Source organism: Chrysochloris asiatica, unplaced genomic scaffold (genome assembly GCF_000296735.1).
Source record: "Chrysochloris asiatica unplaced genomic scaffold, ChrAsi1.0 scaffold00017, whole genome shotgun sequence".
Classification (NCBI taxonomy): Eukaryota; Metazoa; Chordata; class Mammalia; order Afrosoricida; family Chrysochloridae; genus Chrysochloris; species Chrysochloris asiatica.
This window is the reverse complement of record NW_006408535.1, coordinates 11,673,765-11,688,888: the sequence shown is the minus strand read 5'-3', so window position 1 is coordinate 11,688,888 and position 15,124 is coordinate 11,673,765. Positions and strand designations below refer to the sequence as shown.

General features: G+C 33.9%; 1 protein-coding gene across 4 annotated transcripts in view; it reads right to left on the bottom strand.

The window, feature by feature from the left end:
- Window positions 1-15,124, bottom strand: part of RALGAPA1 (Ral GTPase activating protein, alpha subunit 1 (catalytic)) — a 261,272-nt gene that overhangs the window by 28,386 nt on the left and 217,762 nt on the right. For all 4 annotated transcript variants that reach the window (XM_006835341.1, XM_006835339.1, XM_006835340.1 and 1 more), the window contains 2 exons: window positions 7,577-7,735; window positions 6,125-6,252 (listed from right to left, as the gene is read on the bottom strand). In XM_006835341.1, the coding sequence (XP_006835404.1) occupies window positions 6,125-6,252; window positions 7,577-7,735 (287 nt within the window). The remainder of the gene's footprint in view (window positions 1-6,124; window positions 6,253-7,576; window positions 7,736-15,124) is intronic.

The window sequence follows — 15,124 nt, the reverse complement described above, 5'->3', positions numbered from 1 at the left end:
GCAGCTGGTGGGTTTAAACTGCTAAATTTAACAGTGTTTATGCTACAGTGCCACACCAGGACTCCATAGTATAATTAGTAATGCACATATTATTCTCTCTCCTAATTAGATTATAAACTTACTGCATCCTTCTCAAAATATTTACCAACACACTATACCACATATATAATCAATAGATATTTTTGAAAGAAGAAAAATAGTACACAATTTTATTTCCTAAAAACTTGGTGGATAAAATGTTTATTTATCATACAGCAAATTTATGATTTATATACCTTTCCTAAATTGTTTTATAATAAAAAGGTTACAAAGGAAAAATATATATAAAGGGCAAGATTACCTAATATAACTTCTCAAAATTTTCATGTACAATAAATCTACTTATAGTTTTTAAAAGTACATGCACAACAGCACCATATTTAACAACTGTATACTCAGAAGTCACAGTTAAAATATTTCTAGGATCAAATAAATACTTGCTTTTAAATTCTTATTTTGGGAGTGGATGCATGATTCTAAAGTCATGAAATTAAAGCTCAGAATTTCTGTTGCCATTACAAAAACAAACAAACAAATAAGCAAAATATACACCAAAAAAACCACCACTCTCTCGATAGGTAACTAATAAGTGAAAGCTAAGATAAAACTTGAAAATATCCTTTAGGTTCAGTTGCTACCTAGTCTTCCTCCCCAGCATTGTGTTTCAATTGTAACTGCATGAACAACCAACAAATTGAACTCTAGGCACCAAAAAAAAAAAAAAAAAAGCACCTAACTGACTGACAAAATCAGAGGTTGCAAGAAAATGCATTTCAAATACAAGTAATGCAAAGAAACGACAACTGAAGAAGGAGAGGTTTCAAGGCTTGAAAGACAGTCATCAATACTGACAGATTACTGTAATTCTGGCTGCCAGCATGATCGATCTGAGCAGCATATGACAATCAATATTGTCCTCATTTAGTGAACAACATTAGATTCATAGTTACAGAAGATGTTCCTAGGATAAAATTTAAACTGTATTTAATGACTATAAATAGCACAATTTATGCTGTGGAATCTTAAGTGGGTACTTTTATTGGGCATAAAATAACTCACACAGCACTATAATTATCTAAATATAGTTGAGTTTATTACATGTTTTTTTTACCCCCTAATTTCTCTTATGAGGATTAAAGTATTGTATTGACTCTTGTGGTTTTCAAATCTTACTTCTATCTCAATTTATGTTAATAAAACTTTATACTAAGTTTTAGTGATCTGCTTTAGAATGCATGATTTTCCCTTAATAGGAACTTATCTGGATTTACCAAAAAGTGTACTTTTAAATTTAATATATTTCTGAGCTGTTATTTAAAATTAAGACCTAACCCCAACCCCAAACCCATTGCCAGCAAGTTGATTCTGATTCACAGCAAACCTACATAAGGTTTCCACGACTGTAAATCTTTAAGGGAATAACCTCATCTTTCTCCAAAGGGAGTGGCTGGTGGGTTTGAATCACCGACCTTGCAGTCAGCAGCCCCAATGCCTAACTCACAGCACTACCAGGGTCCTTAAAATTAAGACAGATGTATATTTCAATACATCTCAAAGTAAATATGGCTAGTAATTTATTATATAAATGTTCCTTTATATACCAAGTAATTCAACTATCTGAAGTAATTTCCCTAAAATTTTTATAAATAATATAGAAATTTGCGGATCTTAATGAAATATGACTATATATATATATTCTTCTGATTAGCAAAGGTTAGGAACATTTGTATTATATAATTGAATAGTATGGGAAAATAATTTTCAGATAACCACTAAAACCCAAATCCACTGCCACTAAGTCAATTCTGACTCACAGTGAACCCATGAAGACAGAATTGTTGCTGTTGTTAAGTGCCATCATGTCATTTCTGATTCATAGCAACCCTGTATGGGGTTTCTGAGGAGTAGCTGGTGGTTTGAACTGTCAACCTTCTGGTTCACAGTCCAGTACTGAAGCTCCAGAGTCACAGTAGGTGTAGAGGATAAAGTAGAAGTGCCTTTTTGGGTTTCCAGGGCTATAATCTTTACTGCAGTAGACAGCCTCTTCTTTCTCCTGCACAATGGCTGGTGGCTTAGAACTGCTGACCTCTTGGTTCACAGTCCAACTAGTAACCCACTATGCCACAGGGATCCTTAGTAGAGTTGACTCTGACTCACAGCAAACCTGTATAGGGGTTTCTGAGGCTGTAAATGCTTACATAATAAATAGAGTCCTGGTGTGACACTACAAGGTAAGTGCTAGACTGCTAACCACAAGACTGGGGTTTCAAACTACCAGCTGCTCCTCAGAAATCTGATAATAGGGTTTGAATCACAACTGCTATGAGTTAGAACTGACTTGATGGCACTTAACAACAACAAATATTTTCTGAAGCAGAAAGCTTTATATTTCTCTAGCACAGTGGATGGTGGATTTGAACTGCTGACCCTGTGGTTAGCAGTCCAATGTTTATCCTGCGGCATTAGCAGGGCTACTAAAATAGCCTTTTTGTCTGCATTGGCCAAGAAATGAACCTGGGTCAACTGCTTGTAAGGCAGTCAAGCTAGCCACTATACCACCAATGCTTTGACAAATTTTCAGATAGCTTCTAAAATTCAAGCATCCATGTCAAGCAAAACTTGTCTGAGCTATCTGATTTAATATTTTTACTTTGAGTGTCTCAGACCAGGTTTTGCTGATAGAAACTTTTCAGACTGGCTATTTAAACAAAACGTTCATGTTTACTGTTCTCATCTGAAATTACTGTTTTTATCCTAGAATTTTCTTTAATGTGGTGCCAACTGATGTCTCAGTAAGGTTTAAAAAAAAAAAAAAAAAATTCAAGAAGTCCACCTGAAACCCAACCCAACCAACCAATCAAACTGTTGATAAAAAATCTATTATTTGACTAAAAGGAGGTCACCTTTTTGCCAAATAATAGATTGGCTTATAAATATTATCTGTAGGTAATGCACTCTAAATAATATACTATATGAGAACAAGTGGTCAATATTTATCCAAAAGCAAAGGTGAGAAGGCAAGGAGAAAGAAGGGAAGCTAGTTAATGGGAACAGAATAAACAGAACGGACATAATGAGACGACACATTTTGAAAACTACAACCAACTAAAATCATAGAATAATTTATATCAAAACTGTCAAAATAGGAACCTAATCTGCAGTGTAAACTTTCACCTAAAATGCAATAAAATGTATATACATATATAAAGGAAAATGGTAGAGCCAGAATTCAAAGTCAGGCTTTCCAATCCTGACCAAAAGGAGGAAAATGATGAACCAAATTTCAAACATTCAAGGAATCCAGATTTTATGGAGCCACTGAAGCTAGATGAACCTGTGAAACTATTGCCCTGAGATAATCTTTAAATCTTGGACAAAAATATCCCCTGAAGTCTTCTTTACACCAAATAATAATTTAGCCCAATGAATATAGAATGTCTGCCCAGAGCACTGAGTTCTTTTAAAGAACTATGTATATATATGGGACACCACAGTAATTTGAAGGATTAGTAGGAACCGTATTAGGCAGTGAGTTTATGTTAGTTGGAGAGGAACACTTTGGGAAAGGAGGGTGAGAATGGTTGGCCAACTTGAAGAATGTAACGGATGTTACGGAATTGTACATGTACAAACTGCTGAATTGGTTATATGTTCTGCTGTCTATGTTTTCAACAATAACAGCAAAAAAAAGTACATCTTAAAACAACGAGACAATTCCTTGGTCATGGGTGCAGTTGTTTTATGTTAACTGCAATCTTGATTTTGCCCATTTTAGCTACTTCATAAAGTATGCATGAATACTATGTGCTTTAGATCAGAAATAGTTTGCATTTGCGCAATAAATTTGAGTTCCTGTTGTAAAGGATATAAGAAACAAACAGTTTTACATTATAATCTAATGTAATTGAATCTATTTTTCACCACTTTTTAAAAATATTCAAGGCAGTTTTTTTTTTTAGAAAGGAAAGTACAAATTTTCCCATATACACCTGTGTGTTCCATTTCCGATTGTGTCTTAATTGAAAGGATGGAGAACACAAAGTATCTAGATGAACATCAGGATCAGGCAAACTGAGAAAGAGGTAAAGGTCAGAAGGTAAACAACTTCTATGGAGACAACAATGTGTATAAAAGTATCTTATGGGTAAGAATTTGTATTTTCCAGGTAAAATTAGTTACCTTTCTAGAGATACTCAAAAGGCAATAAATGGAAAAATTATGCTCAAGGAAATAGGTGAAAACTACAAAACTTTTATGAGTATCATGAGGGAAAACCAAAATAATTAAAATTAAGAAAAAAAAAGTTTTTTTTTTTTTATTAGGAAAGTAAGAATTTTCAGTAAGTATCTTGCTTTGTACAGAGGAAAGAGAGACTATACCTGGGGAATGAAACCATAATTTGTAAAAGGGTACTGGAGTCCTGATGTGGTGCTGCAAGGTTAATGTACTGGACTGCAAAGTCGGTTTGAACCTCAAGGTTGGTGGTTCAAGCTCACCAGCTGCTCCTCAGAAACCCTATACAGGGTCACTATGAGTTGGAACCAACTTGATAGCACTTAACAACAACATATACATATTGTATATGTACTATAAAAATGGCAAACTATGTCTGTGGGTTTCATGAATTAATACCCTCACAGCTTATCCACATCTGGGTAAAGAGATGTTTCAGGTTTTGTGGGTGAGCTCAGCGGGTTTCACAAGAACTCCTGAAGGTCCTTCCTGAATAGTTTCTTCTTTATGTTATTGTCTTCAAATTAATCAACAGACCACATAATCAAAGACAAGTAATTTAGAAAAAAAAAATCACTTTCTTGATGTCTTTCAGAACAAGGGAGTATATTACTTGCCACTGAACATTCTTTTCATTTGGTAAGTCTATATTTAGTGGATTTCTCCAAATCTTATTTTTGTTAATCAAGTCAAGGCTCCTGAATTTTTATCAATGGACTAAAGCTAGAACTTTAAAGTCTGAGTTTTCAACTTAAAATAAGTGAAGATACAACTGTCACATATAAGAAATTATATATAAATATCATTAAGCTTACACAATGTGCCATGCCATGATTCACCATAAATATATCTTATGATATCAGAATACAGGAGGAATTATATATGAATCATATTGTTTACATAAATTTTCATCAAAAGAAGAATATGTGTAAGGCAGACTAAACTACCAGATCATAATAAATTCATTTTATATGGACTGGAAGATAAAATATACAAAAAGGTCTTCCTTTCAAAGCTTAATGTATAGAGTTTGTTATATAAAATAGAGAAATGACCAAACTTCTTTGTGTAGAAAAATAAATGAACACAAATTCCATTTTAGAAAGGAACAGCAGAAAATAATTTAAAATTTAAAACTGTATACTTATTGTGTGCCAAACGGTGTTTTAAGAGCTTTGCACAGTGACTCATTTAGTTTTCATAATTTTATAAGGTAGTAATACTATTCTTATTTTACAGATAAGGAAACTGAGCTCAGAGAGGTTAAGTAAGCTGTCCAAGGCTACAGAGCTAAGGAAGTGATGAACAGAATGTGAATCCAGGTAATCTGGCTCTCAGAAGCTATATTCATAAACATCCATTATCCTCTCATACCTCTGTTTACACTATCCTCTCTGCTTGAATGCTCTTTCTTTGATCCACAAGATTAATTCTTATTTATCCTTCAAGATTAGTTCAATTCTCACATTTCTCAGAAGTGTTTCCTGATATTACCACCTCTTCCAGGTAAGTGAGAACGCCCCCTTCCAGAACACCCTGTGCATGTTTTGTTTATATATATACATCTAGATTGTGGATTATTTGCAAGAACTTTCTGCTCTTTCAGAGCAGCATAGTGACTGACTGACTCACAATGGGAATGTAATTAATAACCCAAAAGATTAGTACTGATCAAATGTATAAGAAACAAAATACACCATTCAAGTATTGTAACTGTTCAAACACTGGGGAGGATTCCATCATCTATATATCAGCAGACAGAAACTCAAAGGTCTTAATACATAAGAAATATTTACCTTGGAAAGTAGACATATATTTAAGAGTAGAAACTATAATGTTTAAAAAAGGATACAAGTTTTGATACAATGGAATCAGTGATTTCAGAGCACGGCTTGCATTTATAGCTGTTGCCCGAACCATAATGGGTAGAACCTTTCCATTCACAATAGCACCATCAAAAAGTGGACCAAAGAAGGGAACCTGATTGAAAAATAAGAACATAATTTTGTAGTCAAATGCATGCTAAGAAGGTTGTAAACAAAAATAATCAAGACAGTGCTTACATAAAAAGATGTTTTGTTCCCTGTTTGGTTCTTTTTTTAGTAGAAATAATTAAAATTAAATTATTTTCCATGATTGGTTATTCATACTAGGGAAATAAACAAACAGAAAAGCCAGGTCTACAAGGTGTCCATTCAAAATAACTTACGTACGGGCTTTTTGCAATTAACTAAATAATTTATACAATCTGAAAATTTTCAAATTTTTGGAATCTCAATTATCAACAAAAATCCAACACTGGAAGTAAATTCCTTTTTCTCTACTGAAGGAAGATAAATAATCTGTTAGGAAGGAAGTTAGTTTTTCATTATCCTTGTGATAACTAGCTTTACGACACAATCTAAAACACTTTGATGACATGGTTTAATAGAAAAAATATTTATGTTTTGATAATTCATTTTTATCAGGCAATTTCATGTTATTCTACTTGGTTATGGTTGGTACACAAATGGTATCTGAAGGCATTAAGTAGAGCGTGTGGATAATACTTTATTTAGTCTTTGTGACCACATAGGGTCTCTGTCACATGTTCTCTGATTTTTTTTTTTCCAGGTACTTTAAAAATGTAAAAATCATTCTTCGTTTGTGGGCTATATAAAAACAGAAAATGAGCCCTAGTTTGCTGGCCTCTGGTTTAGATGAACCCTAAATAACTTGGCCAGGTTATAAGTTTAAATTCACACATGAGGAATTTAACCTTATTCAAAAAATCATGAAGATCCATGATCACCTATAAACTAAAAGCACTCAATAGAAAAGGAAAAGACGGAAGATTCCAAAATACTGTATTACCAAACTTTTACTAATAACTTCTAAGAGAAGTACTTGGTTTTCTTTCACTTTGTAGAATTTTTAAAGTGACATGACTAAGTAATTACATAATCTTAATAAAATATATCAGGTTAAAGGTATAGGAATCATAATTTCCTCTTTTAAATTGTTTATTCAATTTTTATTGTGTCATTCAGAAACTGTAATTACCGTCTTAGTAAAAGGCAAGTCCTTTTGTGTGCTCAGTACAAAAGAACTTTCACTCTGGCATATACAACCTTGTATTTGGACACAGTTTCTTGCTACTGATCTTGGTATAGCTCTTTTATATCAGGTTTAGACAATCCAGTCTGTCTCATTCCCCACCCCCAACACTTGATGCTTAGTTCAATCTTTCTTTTGTAATTTCTTTGGTTGGAAAGAAACCCACAAACCTGTTTAGAAGTTAAAATGGAAGATAGGACGTTCTTACCTCTGGTTTTTTCATTATCTGGATACTGAACATGTGATTTTTCATTGGATATATTACAATAAGGACATCGCCAAATTCTGTAGGAATAATTCCTCTCCTGTAGTCTCTAGTATGCTCTGACCAAACAATGTGTACTTCATCATTTCCTAAATGTCTCAACTGGAAAATCAAGAAAATAATTCATAGTTCTTAAGAAAAGCATCAAAAATATAGTCATATAGCTATTGACTGAATAATATAAAAAGGGAAAAGAAATAAAAAAGATTAGAAAATTTCTATTTAATAATTTCACAACATGTGACACAAATATGGCAAGATATTTTGAGATACTGCTAAAGACTAGATAATTTTCAACTGTATAGTCAAGGGAGCAGTCCTGGTGCAGCACTTTAGGATAAGCACTGGAGTGTAAGGTAGGTTTAAATCGCAAGGTTGGTGGTTCAAATCCACCAGCCACTCCTAGGAAACCTTATACAGGGTTGCTATGCATTGGAACTGACTCAACAGCACTTAACAAGAACAACACAGGCAATGGGCAAGATTCCTTGTAGTGTAGCGGGCTATGAGTTGGACTGCTAACTGCAAGATAACTGCCCACCTTGTAGTTCAAACCCACTTTGCAGTCCAGCGCATTAATCCACAGCATCACATCCAATTAGATAATAAATACTCATATATAGCAAAGACCCTCTTATTAATTAGCAACTTCTAACTACTTATCCAAGGAGCTCTGGTAGCATAGTGGTTACGAGTTGGGCTGCTAACCTCAAGGTCAGCAGTTTGAAACTACCAGCGGTTCCGTGGAGAAAGATGAGGCTTTCTGCTCCCATAAAGATTTACAGCCTTGGAAATCCTGTACAGGGCTGCTATATGTTGGAATCGACTCCTCGGCACACCACCACCACCAACTATTTATCCATTACTTTCAGATAACTGGGTACACTGCAGGTGGATTAGTTAAGAAGGGAAAAATAGGACTTCTTCATACTGCCATCAAAGTATACAGTATGAGCTAACTTAGACACATTTTTTATTTTTGAAATGTGTAATTCTGCATCAATTCTTCCCTACCAAACCTTTTAGAAGAGTGTTTTAACAAGTAGCAAAACTGAGTGATTTTACGTCCTCTTTTTTTCCCTGACTACTGTCTGGAAGTGCTAATGAGCAGTGAAGTAGCCTTAAGGAGCTAACAGGAAGAGAAGTAAAAGAAATAGATAATTCATAAATTGGATAATCACCTAGTGAGTAAGTTGATTATATTTGGTTTAACAAATTTATTTTCAGGTTTGCTTACCTAAGAAACCTAAATATTCTTCCAAATAGGTTACTTGGGATTTGTTAGACCCTCACGATATTATTTAAACATTTGTGGTGCCTTCAAAAGTGCTAATGACATTCAAAGACTTACTGTTATGGTAATTAAAACTATATAAAAGCAGAGTATCTTAAAATTAGATTTTTAATAAATTATAGGAAAAATTAACTTATTATTTTCAAGTTTTCTTCATAGTGATGACTGTATAAATATGTATTTCAATATAAAATTTGGTTATTCTAGTTCATTTACTGATTCTGCTACTGCAACTATTTAAGTTCACTTTTGGTACATATCTTATGTGGGCTTTTTCCCCATTTCTTTTATATAACTGAGCATATTGCTGGTCGAAAAAATAAAGAAGAGAAAAAAAGATAAGTGTTGTCAGTATTTACATTATAAGCACACTTGCAGGGAATTTCTCATTTTGAATTATAAAATTTATTTACGCTTAAAGAGAAATATATTAATGTGCAGTTTTAAGCAAAGAAAATAGCTAAGTACAATTAGTAAAAGGTTTTAAACCTGGAGTTGTTATCCTGGGTTCAAGGGATCTGTGAATACTTGAAATTTATTTGTAAAACTGTACTCGTGCATTTTTCTGAGGGTATGCTAAGGACTGGTGTTCTCATAGTTCTTAAAACCCTCAAACACTGATCTGTCTAGGGAATACTTTAAAATTTGCATTTCTAAGTAAGAAATGCCCTCTCAGATACTTAAGAGGATTATAGGAATGAGGCCAATATAACTCTGAAGATAGTGCCCAGCTAAATCCATAATACAGAATCAAAAATCTGAGAAGTGACTATTAGGAAAGGTTTAAGACTTTTTATTTTTTTAGGCTTAAAAGGATAAAACCTGTTTTTCTTTTATAAATCATAGCATTCTTATTGTTTTAAATACATGGTGGTAGGGCCTCAAAATTAAAATATTGTTTAAAGTTTTAATTCTCATTAACTTGTACAATAAAAAATAACATGAATGATACAAATGTGGAACTTGAGCTTTGTGACATTTTTAAAAAGCAAAAAAGATTATACAACTCAGAAAAGTCATGGCTTTATAATTTCATTTTTTAATCAAAATACTTTAAAAATATCCTTCCTATACAGCCATCCCCATGTGTCAGCTTCCCTAATAGGTTTATGTTAACTGAATACAAAAGAAATGTGAAATAAATTTAACCAGGAGGGATGATCCAATCTAATTTTGATACATTAATGTCATATGCTGTACATGTTACAATAGCAGCCAGATCTAATACTATGCTCCAGGCTATACTGAAATTTCCAAATGGCAGATTGTTCTAAGTGATATCAAGTATAATTGAAGTAATAAACGATAGTAAAAGCTGAGCACACTGTCAGAAAGAATTTAAGTATTTACTTTTTAAAATTAAATGAGTTAAGTTAGGAGAGACAAGACAACTGAAATAATGCAGGTCTCAATTTACAGAAAATTCCTTTTATTTATCTGCTACATTAACCCTTGAACTTTTGCCAAAACTATCTATAATTTCTAGTGCCCACTTATCTAAAGAAACGAGGGAAAAGGGCAACCACACTTTTATAACCAAAGCTTGTCTTCAAATATCTACCATACAGTATTAAAAATCTGTTAAAGATTCATGAATTCATATTCAAATGCTAAAAATGTAATTTTTATATGCTGTCATAACGAGGCATGTAACGTACTGGTGTGGGATTGTCAAAACAGGTACTGGATTGCTGACCACAAGAGGTCAGTGGTTCACACCCACCGGGTGCTCTTTGAAAACCCTATCAGGGTTTCTATGAATTGGAACTGACTCAATGATACTTAACAACGAGGCAAGTTTCTGTATCTCTGTATTTTAAAAACCTGCTGATAATAATTATGTGCAAATTGAGAAATTGATCATTATTGACACATACCTTGGGAATTTATAAATGACTCTTCAGAATGAATTTTGAGGGTTAACTTTAATATATCACAGATGTATATATTATTTTATATTTCTTTATACTTTCTCTTATGAACATACAGATTATGTCTTATGTGCACTCAACAGGTTTACACTCAGCAGGCGAATATTCTCAAAGGAGTTCTGATTACATGAAACCAGATGCCAATTCATTTACAGATTTTAAAACTTCTGTTCATGGGATAGGCCTATTTTGACAACTAAACTACTCTTTCAATGACTTTCCTTCTAAAGTCATTTGGACTTGTACTCAAGCCATTTGGAAACTCAAGGTATATAACAAAGGCTGCAGATTGTCATAATTTATGAAGACAAAACAGTTACTGTTATTGAAATAAAATTCAACATGCCAAAAGTGAAGCCCTCAATAAGTTACAAAACGATAGCACTGGATGTAACTTCACAGTTTTAATTTCTCACACAACTGAGGAACTCCCTTATCCCAACTGTTGCAGTATCCCTGACAAATATTACCTTGCCTTTGCTTCTAAGGTTAGAGAGTTTACAAATTCACAAACCAGTACAGTACATTTTTAACCAGCTACAATCATTAGATCATCATAATAAGCTAAAATTTGCCTTTCTGAAGTTAGTTATTCCAAAATAAGCCTTATCAAATAATCCAATCCCTGTTCCATATATCATCTTTTTAGATATTTAAAGATTGGTCTACTATACATTTCAACTTGTAAAGTGTGGAGTATAATACAAAATCAATATATCTCTGACTAATACAGCCAACATATGGTGGGGCCATTTCTTTTTCTGTTCACTAAATTAGTTTTTGTGTTTTTATAATGTTGGCTCATATTGAACAAGCAGTCAATTCAAACCCCTAGTTCTTTTTCTTATAAAGTTATTTAAAGCTGATAAACCTGACTGATACAACTAAAGAGGGAATTTTATACTTATTCTTTATAAAATTTTTCCTTGCCAGGCTCATATTATCTTTAAGCCTATGAAAGTCTACTCTTAGCTTGATTCTGACAGTAAATGTGTTGGCTTTCTCTCTCCAATTTGAATTTGCCCTTAAATTCAAATTCTTGTGCCTTCATTTAAATTTTGAATAAAAATATCAAAAATATCAAATATAATTATTATTATCTCCATTATTACAGATGAGAAATTAAAGCATAAAAAGATGAAGTAATTTGCCTAAGGTCATACAACTAGTAAATGGTCAAGCCAGAATTTAAACCCAGGCAGGCTGATTCCAGAACTCATATTTTCATCATCTCCCTATATTTCCTTTCATTAAATAATTAAAGATTTATATTTATAAAACCAGTAATGAATATATTAGCAGAATAATTAAGACCACATTTCTTCAACTTGTCTACAACAAAAGACTTAGTTAAATGCTCTGTATCTTCCATGGCTTTTTCTGAGCTAGTAATCCTATTAAAACAAATTAAGTTACTTTGACGTGATTTGTTATGGTGAACTCATGTTGGCTCCCAGTGATCACTATTTCATTATCTGTGTGTTCACAAACCATCTGTTTAATAATCCTATTTTTCCAGGTATTGACATGGAACTCATGAATGTCGGTAATTTCTATGGTTTATGCCCGGTTCCATGTACTTTTGTGAAAATTAGGATGCATGCCCAATTTACAGCAGTACTCCCATTCTTCATGATTGTTAGCAGGATTTCAGAGTCAATTATAGATTTCTTAATGCCATGAAAGATCAATCGTCTAGGGCTGGAGACTAGAAATCATGTGAAGTAACTATCACCTCTCTCACAAAATCAGCTTACCCTCCTGATTTTCTGAATTTTGTTAAAAGCACCTAACAATTAATTAAAATTACTCATGGTGAAAACCCTGAAATTCTTTGATTTCTCGGTTTTCCTTTACTATATGTCTAGCAAGTTTTTCATTAAAACAAAAACATGTGTTATATTCCTTCTTATATTCGCCTTCCTATTTTCTCTGCTATTGCTCTAGGTCAGATGCAGTCATACTATATAACTAGACTAGTTTAATGAGTTCTTAAAAGGCCTTCTCTTCTTTCTCCCTATCCACTATCTTTCATACATTAGCAAATACTGAGAGCCAATTAAATGCACTGTCTAGTTGTTCCACATACAATGATGAGGCAAAACAGACCATGTTTCTGCTCTTGCATAGCTTTGAGTCCAGTGGAGGAACCAAAGAAAAATAACTAAACAAGAAGTGAATAATTGTAAATACAGATAAGTGCTGTAAATATGGAGTCCTGGTGTGGTGCTATAAGATAATCACTGGACTGTCAACTGCAAGGTCCATGGTTCAAACCGACCAACTGCTCCTTGGAAACCCTACATAGAGTCACTATGAGTTGGAACCAACTCAACAGCACTTAACAACAACTGTAAATACGGTGCTGTAGGAAAAGCACCAGACCAGGTCGGTGCTTCAAACCCGACTAGTAGCTTCTCAGAAACCTTGTACAGGGTAGCTATGAGTAGGAACTGACTTGATGACACTTAACAACTGTAAATATAGTTTTCTACATGAAAATAACAAAGAAAACTGATCTATAACGGCAACTGCATTAAAAGCTGAAGAACTTTGGGAGATACTGGTACATACTTCAAAATTGAAGCTGAGTATTATTCACTGCTTCAGTCTCTATTTTTTCTCTGCCTCCCAAACACTCATATTTGGGGAAATATATACTACCAAGGAGTCCTGCTGTGGCAATGTGGGCTAATGCACTGGACTGCAGGGTCGGTTTGAACCACAAGGTCAGTGGTTCAAGCTCACCAGCTGCTCCTTGGAAGCCCTATACAGGTTCATTATGAGTTGGAAAACCTTGGTGGCATGTAACAACAACAGCATACACTACTAAACATTCATCAATCATGTTAAAATACAAGGGGGCTACAAAAGTGCATGGAAAACTTTCACTGTCTTTTGATTCCATTTTCCCAAAAACTTTATGAAGTCCCCTCTTAGGTACTTTCATGCACATACTTATTAAGGTCACACATAATTTCATACATTCACTTGTTGACTGAATAATTCATTCTAGGTAATGAAGGACAGCTTCTTAAAGGTCCTGAATCTTCTTAAAGTGCCATGACTTAGCAAAGTGGGTATTCAATAAACACTGCTGATTATTAAAAAGAAGATGTAACAATATTTATGGCGTCCTGTTGTGGCACTACATGAAAATGCACTGGACTACAAGGTCCGTTTGAACTGCAAGGTCAGTAGTTCATATTTACCAGCCGCTCCTCAGAAACCCTACAAGGTTGCTATAAGTCAAAACCAACTTGACAGCAGGTTAACAACAACACACATAACAATATTTATCTTGGTGAGTTTTTTCTATGTTTACATAATATTGTTGCTGTTATGTGCTGTGGAGTTGGTTTTAATTCATAGCAACTCTATATAGGGTTTCCAAGAAGCAGCCGGTGGCTTTGAACTGTATATCTTGTGGTTCACAGTCCAGTGCTGATTCTACAGCATCACACCAGGATTATCTATGTTGTTGTTGTTATGTGCCGTGGAGTTGGTTCCGACTCACAGCGACCCAGTACAGGGTTTCTGAGGCTGTAAATCTTTATGGGAGCAGAGAGCCTCATCTTTCTCCCACGGAACAGCTGGTAGTTTTGAACTGTTGACCTTGAGGTTAGTAGCCCGATTCGTAACTAGCATTATTTATATATATATGTCACTTTGATAATGATGAAACACTCTCTAATTTTTGTTTGTGGTTGTGGTAGCTGTAGTAATTTATTCAATAAACATTTATTAAACACCAATAGGTCTGGTTCTAGTTGCTAAGGATACAGCAATAAACAACATAGTGACAAAATTCTTGCCCTCAAAGTCTTATAATCTAGTGGGAAGACACAGACAGACATACACAAAAATACACAAAATAGGATGATTTTAAATGGTGCTAAGTCCTTGTGTGGTGCTGTAGAATAGGCACTGGACTGCTAACCAAAAGGATGTCTATTCAAACCCATGAGGCCCTCCTTGGAAACTCTACACAGGGTCACTATGAGTCGGAACTGACTCCATGGCATTTAACAAGTGCTATATAGTAGTTTAATTTGTTGTCTCTGTTAGAAAGAACGAAATTACCCAGTGCCACCTTTAGCTTTCTGCTTGGCAGACATTGGTTAATTCAAACAGGAAACAAATATCTGCATTAATTCCCTTCCCTGGATTGCTGGGAACTAGCAAACATGGGACAAATAAAGTTTCAAAATTAATTAACCACCATTCTTTAATAGATAGATCATACTTGCTGAGTCCAACTCAAAT